The following is a 14,620-nucleotide window of genomic DNA, read 5'->3' as shown; positions in this document are numbered from 1 at the left end:
CATTTAGGTATCTATTCCCATAATTTAAAACATTTATACAGGGGCAGAACAATAGCACAGCAATAGGGCATTTGCCTTGCATGTGGCCAGCCCAGGACTGATCTGGACTTGATCCTGGGCATCCAATATGGTTCCCTGAGTCTGCCAGGAGTGATTTCTGAGGCAGAACCAGGAGTAACCCCTGAGTTCTTCCAGTGTGGCACCAAAACCCAACTTCCCCAAATTTTATTCAAAAGGATACATCACTACTCATTGATATATATATCACTACTCATTGCTGCAATAAGTACATAGGCTAAGGTATAGTATCCAATTACAAATTAGTGGATAATAAAGATGGGGTATATATACACAATAAAATACTATGCAGCTGAAAAGAATGATGAAATCAATGCAATTTTCTGTAACCTAGCTGGAAGGGTAATATCTTTTGAGTAAAATAAATCAGATAAAGAAAGGCAAATACAAGATGATCTCACTTATTTGTGGTATATTGGAACCAGAACAATAGTACAGCAGGAAGAGCATTCGCCTAATGCTAACTAACCCAGGTTCAATTCCTGGAATTCAATATGGTCTCCTGAGCCTGCCAAGAATGATTTCTGAGCAGAGATCCTGAAGTATGAGTGTCACTGAGTGTGGCTAAAAACTCAATAAATAAAAAATGTGTTAGGAAATGTAAGTAGTAAAGAGGGGGTTTTAGATAACCATTGACTCCAGAGCTTGGGGGGGGAGGATAGAGAAGAAAGGAAATCAAAGATGGTAGGAAGATGATGAGAAAGGGAAGTAATAGTACAAAAAAGGATCTGGACTTTGCTTATAATAAGAATAAGAGAAGATGGCATAGTTATTTATCCAGATAAAAGCACAGACTCAAAAACACAAAAAAAAAATATAAGATCTAATTTGAAAACACTGAACTTTAATGTACCTGCCAAGGTGTCAGTTAGGGGTTGGGGAAGTTGGTTGGGCAAGTGGCTGATGACAGAATTTGGAAGCAGTGGTTAATGGGGTTGATACTAGTGCTGAGACTGGCGTTTTTATATGCCTAATTCTATTGTAGGGTTCCAGTGTAGAAGGAATAGACCACACCACTGGAATAAAGTTTAATACTTTAATCCAATCCGTCTGCCAAAAAGATCCCCAAATGGCCAGCCAGGGCTATCCCAAAAAGGGGATGGGCCCCACCCAAGGTCATGAGGAAGATTATATAGGGAAGTGATATAGGGAGGTTCCAGCTTTCTGATGATCCTTAAAATGATTGGCTCTTGTCTAGGGGTACCTTCTTACTACTTCCTTGTCCTTCCCTGATAGGCTACCTGGTATGCCAGGTAAATTGAGGCAGAGTCTATGGAAATAGGTGTGTGAAGCCCCAGTATGTGGCCTACCTACACCATGTGGTCTTCACAAAATGGCGTCTCTCCCTGCTCAGAACCTAAGATGAAGCCTGCCATATGGTTTTTACAAAATGGTGTCCCTCCTTGTTCAGAATTCAGGTCCCAACACTATCAATAACTTTGTAAAGCATGGTTACTTAATTAAATAAGTTTTGAAATACCATAAAGCTTTTTGATCCTGAATGGACAACATTTAGAATAACTTGGAAGAACATAATATTCAAACTTAAATAAAACCTATATAATCATCTTTTTTTCCCCCTGGTATCAGGCATCAAACCTTGAATCTTTCAGGGGTCCTCAAACTTTTTAAACAGGGGGCCAGTTCACTGTCCCTCAGACCATTGGAGGGTCTGACTATAGTAAAAACAAGACTTATGAACGAATTCTTATGCACACTGCATATATCTTATTTTGCAATGAAGAAACAAAACAGATACAAATATAATATGCAGCCCGGGGGCCATAGTTTGAGGACCACTGGCAGGGTTTATACTCTGTCACTGAGACATATTCCATGCCCTGTTAATTAACTTGTTAAAATTTAAAAATTGATCATGCACATTTTAAAATAAAAACACCATTATTAATTTTGGTAATAAACACAAATGTTTATAATATATCCCTATACTTGGAAGATGGCTTTGAATTTAAACTTTTATATTGGCAAAAACATTTCAATTGGGAAAATAGAGTCTCACAGGGCCAGAGAGATAATGCAGCAGGTAAGGTTCTTAACTTGTATGCAGCTGACTGGGGTTTGATACCCAACACTCTATATAATTCCTTTAATCCCTCCAGGAATAATTCCTGAGTTCAGAGCCAGAAAGTAAGTCCTGAGCACCACTGTGTGTGGCCCAAGAAGCAAAAATGAAACAAACAAAATTATATATATATATATATATATATATGTATATATATGTAAAAATATGTATATCCACCAGAAGACAATAAAGAGTCTTCAGTGTTTCATTTGGCTGCTAGGTATTTGCATAGGAACAAAGTTCTCAAGGCCCAGGAATGAGATCCAAGAAGGAACTGGCTATCTTGCAAGTGTGAAACTGCAAGGTTGAGCCTTAGAATTCCTGTATCACCCCCAACAATGTCTGTAAGCTCCGGATAGCACAGCAATAAGATGGGAAAGGGAAAAAAAGTTCTGGTGCAATGTTAGAATATTATATGATATATCATATATAAAATAAATATTATATTTACTGTATATTTTACCTGGTTTTGAGTTATTATGAAAGTGGTTGTTTTTGATGGAATCAAAATACAGAGATGCTTTTGGGCTGGAGAGATCTCACAGTGGGTAGGACGTCTGCCTTGCATGTGGCCAACCCAAGACGGACGGTGGTTTGAATCCCGGCATCCCATATGGTCCCCCAAGCTTGCCAGGAGCGATTTCTGAGTGCAGAGCCAGGAATAACCCCTGAGCCAAGTATAACCCCAAAACCAACCCCCCCCTTTAAAAAATATATAGATGCTTTTAAAGGGAAGAAGTTTGGTGAAGCATTGTTGGCTTTTGCGTAATAACTACTTCCTATACAGTGTGCCTATTGTGGTTGACTCTGAGCTCTTTAGTCAACACAAGCATTAAGTACAGGCAATATCTCCATGAACTTCATCCAATGTGACAATAATGACATGATTTTGTATATACTCACTGTGTCAGGTCATGTGCTGATTTTTTGTTTTTGTCGGTGGTGGTGGTGCCATGAAAAGAACCAAGAGCCTAGCTACTGAATAGCCAAATACCCATCCTGACAAGCACTGAGTTTTTACCTGAAATGTAATTATTACAATGTTATGATGTTTGTTTTCCCCTAGGGAGTATCAGCTGTCAAGTGCCTGAAGATGGGGGGGCTATTGGTAGGCTCCGGAGCTGGACTGCTACTTTTCTGTAAAGGCCCCAACTACAAACCCATCAAGTAAGTCCTAGGCCCTTCAGGGTTGGAACAGGGAAAGAGACAACAGAAAGAGGTCTGTTGAAATTCAGTTTCTAAGAGATAATAGCAAAGATTATTTTGTTAGAGAAGTTTATCTTGCTAAAAACCAAAGGTTGGCAACTCTTGGCCTTAGAATATAAAAATTAAAATATCAGGGAAGGAGAGAAATGTGTGTGGGAATAGTATGAAATGAGCAGGAGGTATAGTGGTGTAGTATATGGATATATCTAAACCAGAGTTATTATTCCTGTAAGCATGAGGTCACACCACAATAATTAAACTTAATATTGTGCCTTTTAGGAAGTAGGCTGACAATTATGGAGGGAAGTCAACAATGGTGGTGAGATTGGAATGTTAGAATATTGTTTGCCTGAAACACTATTTGGACATATTTGAAATCATTGTGCCTGAATAATTTTTATCTTATTCAAATGAATAGTTAGAATCCCAATAGATGGTGTTTTCATTGTTCTGTCAAATCAAAGTAATCCAATATTTCCAAGGGAAATTCTGCCCTTTTAATAAAAGTACAATATTTTTTAATTAACACATTGATCCATAACATAAAATATGCTGTTATAAATTTATCAAACTATATCATCAACTCTCAATTTTGGTTACTTATTGAAATATATAATGGATTATGTGCCAGGCATTATGCGAGTACTTGATTTTTTGTTTGTCTTTTGAGCCACACCCAGTGGTTTCAGAGATTACTCCTGACTCTGAACTGAGGGGTCACTCCTGCTGAGTTTGAGGAACTATATGGGGTACCTGAGATAGAGTCCAGGCCACCCATGTACAAGGCAAGCATCTCCCACACCGTGCTATCACTGGTCCCTGAGGTCTTGTCTTATTGGATATTTTTCGTCTTTTTCTTTATATGCCTTATATAAGTGAAATGAACTATTATTTGTCATTCTCCTTTTGCATTATTTTAGTGTGATCCCCTTGAGTTCAAACAATGTTATAGGAAAAGGGGAGAGTTCTGTTTTTTTATTATATCTGAGTAATAGCCCATAGTGTGTGACCACTCACCTGTTGTTAAATCCTTGAATTGTTTCCAATTTTTTGTCTATTGCAAGCAGTCCTATAATGTTCAGACCTATACATGTATCTTTTGTTGTTGTTATTTTAAAATGATTAATTTTATTTTTATTTCATTTATACATTTTTATTGAGTCACCATAAATGACAAATTTATTCATGACTGAGTTTCAGGCATGCTCTAGTCCAACATCAAACCCTTCACCAATGCCTACTTCCTTTCATTAATGTCCCCCATTTTCCCTCCCATACCCCGACTCTGTGAGAAGTGTCTTTTTTGTTTTTCTTGTAGGCTTTGTGGTTTATAGTACTGTTACTGATAGGGAATGCCTTAGTGTTTCCTCCCGTCATATTCCCTCGAAGTAGATGAAATACTTTCTATCAAAAATGAATTCTCATGTTCATTGTTGCTGTTGCTTTTGAGATGTGTGAATTCATGTACTCTACTTGAGTAGATCAGAGAATGAGATAATTTGGTGTTGTTCTCTCTCTACCTCTGATTAAGTCCACTCAGCCTGTATCTCTCCAGATCCATCCAAATTATAAAACCATGTTTTTTCTTACAATCTAGTGTTATTCCATTGTGGATATGTACCACATATCTTTATCCGCTCATGTGATCTTGGAAACTTAGGTTGCTTTCAGATTTTGACTTCAGACTAGCCATTGGACATAGGAGTATATATGTCTTTCTATATTATACCTTTATATTTTTGTATTCTTGGAAATATACTTAGGTGAATAATTTCTGGATCATATGGCATTTCTATTTTGTTTTCAATTTTAGTTACTCTTTTTTTTTTTTTGGCTTTTGTACAACACTTGGTGATGTTCATGTTTTATTCTCAGTTCTTTGCTCAGGCATTGAACCGGAATTGGTTGCATTGCAAGGCAAATACCCTACCCTTTATATTATTGTTCTGATTCCAAAAAGAATATTTTATGGGTTTTTTTTTGTGTGTGTGTGGATTCTTAGGAGTTATCTCTTGTTTTGTGCTTGGGTCTCTCCTGGTGTTACTCAGGGGACCAAATGGGATGCCAGGAACCAAATCTATGTTGGCCTCATTTAAAGCATATTAACTCTACAGCCCCTATTTTTTTTTTTAATTTTTGTGGTGGGAGGCACACCCATGGTGTGCTCAGTAATTACTCCTGGCTTTGCAAACAGGAATTACTTCTGGTAGTTATTGGGAAACCATATGGGATACTGGGGATTGAAACCTGGTCAGCAGCATACAAGGCAGAAGCCTTACCCATTGCTCTATTGCTTCAGTCCACTATTTTTATTTTATTTTATTCTTTTTTGGTTGGGGGGCCATACCCTGCTGGGCTCATGGGTTAATCCTCTCTCTGTGCTCAGAAATTACTCCTAGCAGGCTCAGGTGACCAGATGGCATGCTGGGATTGGACCCAGATTGGCTGCAGTGCAAGGTAAATACCCTACCCACTGTGCTATCAGTCTAGCCCATATTTGTATTTTTTAAAGAAACCTCTAGTTGCTTTTCTTAGAGACTGGATCAGTCAATAGTGAGTGAGGGTTCTGTCATCTCTGCATTTCTGGTAGTAATTAATTCTAGACTTTTGATATAGGTCATTCTTACAGTTATAAGATATGTCATTATCATTGTGGTTTTTTTGCGTTTCCCTGATAATCGGTGAGGAGCATTGTGTTTCTTTGGGAGGACACACCCAAACAAGATTAGGGACAATTCTGTGGGTTGGTGTGCAGAAGGTGCTGCTAGCCATCTAGAAGAACCATGAACTTCTGAGGATTTGGGACTAAGAAATACAAAGTATGTGTTTCACATACTTTGAACTTTCTCTGGCCCTGATAAATATATTTTCATGTTGGTCATCTCTCTCTCTCTCTCTCTCTCTCTCTCTCTCTCTCTCTCTCTCTCTCTCTCTCGATATAGTTTAAAATTGTTCGTGTTTGGATCAGTCAATGTTCAACAGCCATCCCCTCTCCAGTGCATTTTTCCCTTCATCAAGATCCCCCGTATCCTTTCCACCCTAATCCCTGCTAACCTCTATGACAGACATTTTTCCTTCTCTCTTTCTTGCTCTTTTTTTATTTTTAAAACTTAGGTGCTGATTTCAACATTGTTACTAAAGAGGCATCATATATATCACTTTACCTCCTCTCAGCACCAAATTCTTGTCCAGAGTGATCATTTGCAACTAGCATTGTCATCGTGTCCCTTCTTTGCCCTAACTGCAGCCCCCACTATTTGTGGCAATCTGTAAATCAGTCCTCATGCCCTAGTCTCTCTTGTCTTTGGGTATTAACTTACTATTTTTTTTTCTCTTAAATATCCCAGAATGAGTGTGATCATTCTGTCTATCCCTCTCCCTCTGAATCATTTTGCTCAGCATACTACTCTCTATATGCATTCATTAAGCAAGTTTCATGACTTCATTTTTTTCCCTAATAGTTGCATAGTACTTGATTTTGTAGATATATCACTTTCTGTTTTCAGGCACTTGGGTTGTTTCCAGATTCTGACTATTGTAAATAGTGGTGCAATGAGCATAGGAGTCCAGATGCCTTTTTCTGCCATCTGTTTTTGGCCCCCTAGGGTATATTCCCAGGAATAGTTTTAAAGATCAAAAGGGAGCTCAATTTCTAGTTTATTGAGAAGTGTCCATATTGTTTTACAAAAGTAGCTAAACCAGTCAACATTCCTACAAGCAATGAATGAGAATCCTTTCTCTCTGCATTGTAGTAGCACAGTTTTTCTTGTTATTTTTAATGTGTGCCTGTCTCTGTGGTGTGACATGACATCTCATTTTAATTTGCATCTCCCTGATGATTAATGATGTGGAACATTTTTTTCATGTGTCTTTTGGTTATAAGTATTTCTTCTTTGAGAAAGTCTGCTCATCTCTTTTCCCCAATTTTTGATAGGGTTAGATTTTTTTATATATCTAGATATAACTATCTATATCTAGTATATAGATATTAACCCCTTATGATATGGGTAGTGGAGGAGTAGTTTGTTCTAATCCATGGGCAGTCTTTTTACCCTAGACACCATTTCATTTGAGGTGCAGAAGCTTCTTAGTTTAATGTAATTCCATTTGTTTACCTTTGCATTCCACTTGTTTGGACAGTCATGTTTCATCCTTGAAGATACATTAGCTTCAATAACATGGAGAGTTAAGCCTATGCTTTCCTACATTTACCTTATGGTTTCAGGTCTGATGTCAAGAACTTTAATACATTTTTGACTTGACTTTTGGGGAAGTGATACTGGAAAGTTGTACAAAGTCATAGCATTCTTCTTAATGAAGCAATAAAGATATATTTTGGGGTGTATCCCTTAGTGACTGACTGTTCATTTCAACAGAAGCATCTTTATAATAAAAATCATAAAATATTTTGTTACAGAAGTCCCACTGATTTCTTATGGTCACAATTAAGTTAGTTGTAGAATAAGGTTGGGTGTATAGGTCCTCATTCTTTTTTACTTTCTTTTTCTTAAAATTAATACTTTAAGAGAAAATAATTTGTGACAATTTTAATGAAGATAAACACTGAATACTTGGTTACTGCTCATATGGATATGTGAGTTTAAAATGATTAAAATTTCATTCTGAATATAAGGTAAATATTGTAAATATTTCTATTAAAACAAAGTAAGGATATACTCCATAAACTGTTTAGAATATGGCTCTAGTGGCGAGGCAAATGTTCTATGATGTTGCTGTCTTCTATATTATGTAACTATTCCAATAGAATATTCATATTAATCCAGCCTTCTTATTTAAAAATTTTATTATAACACTGATTTACAAGGTTATTCATATATAGTCATTTCAGGATGCAGTGTTCTAACTCCAATCCTGTCCCCAGTGTAACCTTGCCTCCACCAATGGCCCAGTTTCCTTCCAACCTTCCCCAAATGCTCCCTTAACTGGCATATTACAAATTTATTTTATATTGCTTGCTACAGTGGAATTCTCATAACAGAGATAAATAAAAATAAATATGTGATCATTGTTATGTCTCACAACGATGTTTCTAAAGTCATTGTCTGAGGATTTACTGAGCTGGTTGGTGATGATTGGACTTTCAATATTATTGTTTTTGATTATTGAGTTTGGCTGGCGACTTCTATGCAACATTCTCACCCAATTTGCTGGGCTCCTCCCTAGACTGTTAGTACTATGTAATTTGGAGGAGGTGTTGCTTCCAAAACTATGATGCTGGGCCCATTTATATGCTGGAGGGGGTTGGGTGTGACAGGTACTGGGCCTGGCTGGAAGTGAGGGAGTTAACCTACTTCCAGTCCTAGAAGGCCACTGAGTTTTTAGGCCAGAGTTCAATCTTCCAGAGATGATTTGGCAGTTTGGTAGCTTGTTTGCAACTTATCATTTTAAAAACTATGTCCATAATATCCTTTGACATGAGAATTTTCTGCTGATTTTTTAATTGTATACAGAAATTGAATTAATATTTAGTTGCCATGATTATATTTTCCTGGAATTATCTCTATTGAAAACCTATAATTTTTCATTTCTCCAACTACATTTTATTTTTTTTGGTTTTTGGGCCACACCCATTTGACGCTCAGGGGTTACTCCTGGCTATGCGCTCAGAAATCCCCCCTGGCTTGGGGGACCATATGGGACACCGGGGGATCGAACCGTGGTCCGTCCTACGCTAGCGCTTGCAAGGCAGGCACCTTACCTCTAGCGCCACCTTCCCGGCCCCTACATTTTTTTTTTAATTTAATCAATGTGGGTTACATATTTTTCACAGTAATATTTTAGGTACATAGTGATATTGAATCAGGGCTGTTCCCACCACCAATGCTGTCCTCCTTCCACCCTTGTTCCCAGCACATACCCTATATATCACCCTCTTTTACCCACCAGGCTGCTATTATATGTGGTCCTCTCTGTGTCTAGTATGTTGTAAATTGGGTATCGATTCTGTTGTCATTGGCTTTGGATTTGGTGTTTAAGTTTGATCGTTTTTTATTTCTACTTAATATTCATATGACTGTTTGGTCTTGGTACCCTCCATTATTTCCCTCTCCATTTGAGGGGTGGAACAAGATGGTTCAAGTTGCATGGTTCTGTTTGAAGGAATGAGAAGAAAAAATAATAATAATAAACCTTCCCTGAATCATTGCAATCTATGTTGGTCTCTTTCCTTTTTCATAAGAGAAGCTCAATATTGTGTTATTCCTCACTTTTCACTGGTTACCTGTGTCATATGGTACTTAAGGTTTATCGAGTGAATCTATTTTATTTTGTTTTACCCTAAAGGAAACTGCAGTTTCAAGGTGGCATCACGTCTATCACACTTCGAGGGGAAGGACACCAGTTTTTTGTAGGGACAGAAGAGTCGCACATTTATCGCGTCAACTTCACAGACTTCAAAGAAACTCTCATTGCAAGTTGTCACTTTGAAGCTGTACAGGATATTGTCTTTCCATAGTAAGTAGAAGAGGAAAAAAGAGTTTTCTTTCTACAATCAGTGAACGTGGAAATTTTATGTGTAGTGTGCAGGGAATTTTCATTTCATTCATGTGTTTTCAATATTTGTCAGGATAAACACATATTTTCTCCTTAATTTTCTATTGTAGTGAATGACTCTAATATAGTTTTGCCTTTATTATGTACATTAGTATGTTAGTATTGATAACTCAAGTTTGGTTTTTTTTTTTACAATGTTTGCTTTTATGATAAACCTATGATGGGTAAACTTTTTCTCTTTCTCAGTGCTGCCTGGAAAAAGCTTAGCTTTTAGGACATTAAAATTTTTTTTCAAAACACTTAGATTTAGCATGTCTCTCTCTCTCTCTCTCTCTCTCTCTCTCTCTCTCTCTCTCTCTCTCTCTCTCTCTCTCTCCCCCCTCTCTCTCTCCAACCCCCTGTGGTGATGTGGATTGAACCCAAATACACACAGGAGAGGCATGTGTTCTACAGCTAAACCAAATTCTTGGCCCATATTTAATGCTCTGAATAATGGTAGGTCTTCTGGATTTAATTATGTAGTTTGTATTAAGTCCCACGTAAAACAAGTAAAGCAAGCAATATTAAATGTTTTGATATCAACAAGCGTTTCAGTCATAGTTTGACTATGATTTTTGCAAGATTTTGCTTTTGGTGAGATTTTTCACTGACATTGACCAGATTCTTTGTTCTGAATCTCTTCAACACGTAAGTCGAACTTATAGGAAAAAAAAAAAAAACTCAACATCACTTTTGGTAAATAAAAAGTTCCACTTGGAAAAATAAATCTAATTTATAAGATATAGTTTTGGTTCTGTAAATTGTAATGAGGACTTCCAAATTTTTCACTAGTGGAAATGAACGATGCTTCTTATTAGTCATTTATTTCTGTCATATGTCTTCTCTGCTTTTCTGAAAAGTTTGGTAGAGTCAGTCAATATCTACAACTATTGGGCCTAATATGTTTTAAAGTATATATTTCACTTATTATACTTGTTAATCTGTTAAGAGTTCATTAATCATAATTAGGTTTTGTACTAGTCTTTAAAGACAGCTTTGAAAACAATGATGTGTCTCAATGGTGGTAAAGTACTTTCCTGGGTTCAATCCCTTGTTTGCCAAAAATAAAAAAGTCAAGATATTATTATTAAAACCTAAGTATATACAGTACAATTTATTTATTTATTTTTATATCACAATTTGAAATGCATAGTTAAAGTATAACCTTCACCATAATTTAATCTTAGAACATCTTATTGTCTCAAGAAGAAACGTACCAACAACTCTACACTTCCATTTTTCTCCATCATTGCTGAGTTGAATAAACAACAGATATCAGGGGAATAGCATGAAGTTTAAATGGTTGTTTTCTTTTATCTTAACTTTTCCTAAAAAAAAACAAAAGACTACAAAAGAGTCTTCATAAATGTTTGAAGGCATTGAATTTTATTTTTCACAGCCTATAAGTCTCCTCAGTCTTTGAAATGATTAGTATTTTAAAAAATTGTCCTTTGTATCCTTGTGAAATGCATTTTTAGTGTCCAGACATGCAAGTATGCAAAAATTCTATCTATGGGTCTTATAGTTCTTGGTGGTTTCTTTGTAGTGGTACTGCTGAGCTGTTTGCAACTTGTGCAAAGAGGGACATCAGGGTGTGGCACACACTGTCCAACAAAGAATTGCTGCGAATCACTATCCCCAACATGACTTGCTACAGTCTTGATTTCATGAAAGATGGCAAGAGTATCATTTCTGGTAAGGTCAACATATCAAGACTTGACCTCTGATAGTAGCTTTGGTTCTTGTCACTCATTTGACGCTGTTTGATTTACTTTCTGATTTTTATTGTAATACTCTGATTTACCAAATTGTTCATAATAAGTCACTCATGCATTAAATATTTAAACACCAATTTCACCACCAGTATGACCTTCCTTTACCAGTGTTTCCGATCTCCCATCCACTCCCAAAGCCTGCCTCCATGCAGGCAAAACCATGTTTATTTCATATTATTATGAAACAACGGCAAGTGGAATTATCCAAACTTAGGCCCACACAGATCAATTTGTGCTCAGAAATTACACCTTGCAGGCTGAGGGATGCTGGGTATCAAACCAGGTCAGCCACATGCCAAACTAACACCTTCTATTCCCACTATGCTATCACTTCAGCCCCCACTTGAAAATTCTTGATCAAAGAAATGACATGTTTTTAAACATTTTATCTTGCACATATGTAAATCATTGCTTATAATCAGGCAGGAGAGAGAGAGAGTACAGGGATAAAGGCATTTCCTTGCATGTGGCACATTTTGACACCAAGTTTTGTTCTCTGAGTCCATCTAGGATTTATCCTAAGCACAGAGCCAGGAGTAAGCCCTTAGCACCACCAGGTGATAACCCCAAACCAAAAGTCAACAAAAAATTATCATAGGGAAGAAAGAGTCTGAAGTCATGGCTGAAGTTGTTATACGAATCTAGGGGAATGAAGAGATTGAGAAGCGGCCATGTTTTGGAGGGTTTTCAATGATAGATAGGAAATTAAAAGGAAGTTGACAGTGTTGGTGGGATTGATGTTGGGACATTGTATGCCTGAATTTCATTATGAAGAAGTTTGTGGCTCATGGTGACTTGATAAAAATCTTAATACATTTTTAAAAGTCAACCATATTTGCTGATGATTGGACATTGCATTAGGTTGTGTAAATAAAATATAAAGGATTGATTATGACGGAAGTTGACTTGTACATCTGGATGAATGGTGGCAACTTTTATTGAGAGGAAGATGATGGGGTAAGGGAAGGACCATCTAGATTCAAAGAGGAGAAGTTGATGACCTTCTTTGAAGATGTTAAGTTATACATCATAGAAGTGACACATCATAGATGTGATAGCAACTAATGTTAGTTGAATGTGCAAGCTTTATCATTCAGGGGAGATGTGGGAGCTGGTTTCCCTCATTCATCCCCATCCCTACCTTCTCCTGGATACATGTCTAACTGAATTTCTATTAAAAAAGTCAAATTACTCCCATTTAAGGAACAAGGAGGAAAGAAGACACTCTTCTTTGCAGTTGGTGGGGGAAACCAGTTCCTTTCCTCTTTCATCACTACTACTAGCTAGTTATCTGTTGTTTAGAAAAGGAATGATCTGTATGCTTAACCCACCTGTATTTCTTTTCCTTTTCTTGCCAGCTTGGGATGATGGTAAAATCAGAGCCTTCACACCAGAGACGGGTCGACTGATATATGTCATCAGCAATGCCCACAGAATAGGAGTGACAGCTATTGCTACCACCAGCGACTGCAAAAGGATCATCAGTGGCGGTGGGGAAGGGGAGGTATTTTTCTCAAATGCAGAATCTTAAATAAATAGTCCTCAATTTAGAGCAGCAGCCTCATAGGAGGCCATCTATTTCATTTTTTTAATGTTTCTGAATTGATTCCAACAGAAACAAATTAATGTTTGGATGAACTCTATAATACTTTACACAGTTCTGTTACTACAAACAGATGTGTTCTCACAGAAATGATGTTTAAGACAGACATTTTGGGCAAGAGAGAGAGAGAGAGAGTACTGTGGGTAGGATGCATGTTTTGCATGTGGCCAACTTGGGTTTTTTCTCTGGAACTTTATATGGTCCCCTGATACATGCCAAGAGTGGTCCCTGGGTGCAGAGCCAGAAGTAAGTCTTGAGAACTGCTAGGTGTAGCCCCAGGTTGGTCCAACTCAAGTTGATTGTTTGCAAGGCAAACTCTTTACCCTATCCCTAAACCTCCTGAAATAATAATTACTTTAAAATAACTTTATACTACTCGAGATAAAGTAGTAAAACTAAAGTATAAAATTATATAACCATTAAACTTGAACTTCTATTATTTTGAGCCCTCTTTGGACATCTGTCACACATATCATTCTCCGGGTCTCCTCTTTCTCCCCAGATTTTTCCTATGGATTTTCCCCAGATTTTTCTATGACTTTCCCTTTCTATACAGAAAATGTTTTCTTTCTATTTTTTTTTATCCATACCATCACATAACTTTAAAAACTATTTAATTACTGAGACTGGAAAAACAGAACAGGAAATAAGGCATAGAGCCAACATGGTGTGTTATATCCCCTAAGCACTACCAGGAGTGTTCCCTGAGAAGTCTGGAATAAATCTGTGCTAGGTGTGGTTCTAAAACAAATAATTGAACAAGGAAAATTAATTTCTATTTGGGGTGCCACCAAAGGGTGTTGAGGAGTCTTAGGGGATAGTCAATTATTATTCATATTAATTTTGGAAGGACTATTCAATGTTAGGGCCTAAGGAGGTGTTGTATTTGAGCTCAAAGAGTCCTGAAACTGCTTGGGTCAGACCTGACCTGGTGATATTGGTAGGCTGTGCAAATCTGGGGATCAAATTGAGACCCTATGTTATCTTCCCAACCCAGTAATTGCTTTTGTTTGTTTGTTTTGGGAGAGGGCACACCTGGCAGTACTCGGAAATTATTCTTGGGTCTATACTCAGGAATTACTTCCCCTGGTACTTGGGAAACCATATGGGGTGATGGGGATCAAACCTGGGTCAGCTGTCTATACTATAAGTGCCCTAACTGCTGTTCTATCACTCTGACCCCAGTTTTTATGAAGAAAGATGCAGCATTTTGATGTAGCAGAGTTTGGATCATGCAGATTAGTAGCTTAGTGTTTGAGTTCTGCAATCAGAGTCTATACTTACATTTAACTTCACTACTTCCCAGGCTGGACTTCAGTTTTC

The 14,620-nt window shown here is 37.3% G+C and overlaps 1 protein-coding gene across 1 annotated transcript in view; it reads left to right on the top strand.

Annotated features, from left to right (window-relative positions):
- The window catches only part of CFAP52 (cilia and flagella associated protein 52), a 54,564-nt gene that overhangs the window by 29,318 nt on the left and 10,626 nt on the right, over positions 1-14,620 (top strand). Inside the window, exons 7-10 of the mRNA XM_049766284.1 lie at positions 3,228-3,328; positions 9,671-9,841; positions 11,466-11,614; positions 13,053-13,198. Coding sequence (XP_049622241.1) covers positions 3,228-3,328; positions 9,671-9,841; positions 11,466-11,614; positions 13,053-13,198 — 567 coding nt within the window. The remainder of the gene's footprint in view (positions 1-3,227; positions 3,329-9,670; positions 9,842-11,465; positions 11,615-13,052; positions 13,199-14,620) is intronic.

This window comes from Suncus etruscus, chromosome 20 (genome assembly GCF_024139225.1).
Source record: "Suncus etruscus isolate mSunEtr1 chromosome 20, mSunEtr1.pri.cur, whole genome shotgun sequence".
NCBI lineage: Eukaryota > Metazoa > Chordata > Mammalia > Eulipotyphla > Soricidae > Suncus > Suncus etruscus.
This window is presented reverse-complemented; position numbering and strand designations above follow the sequence as displayed.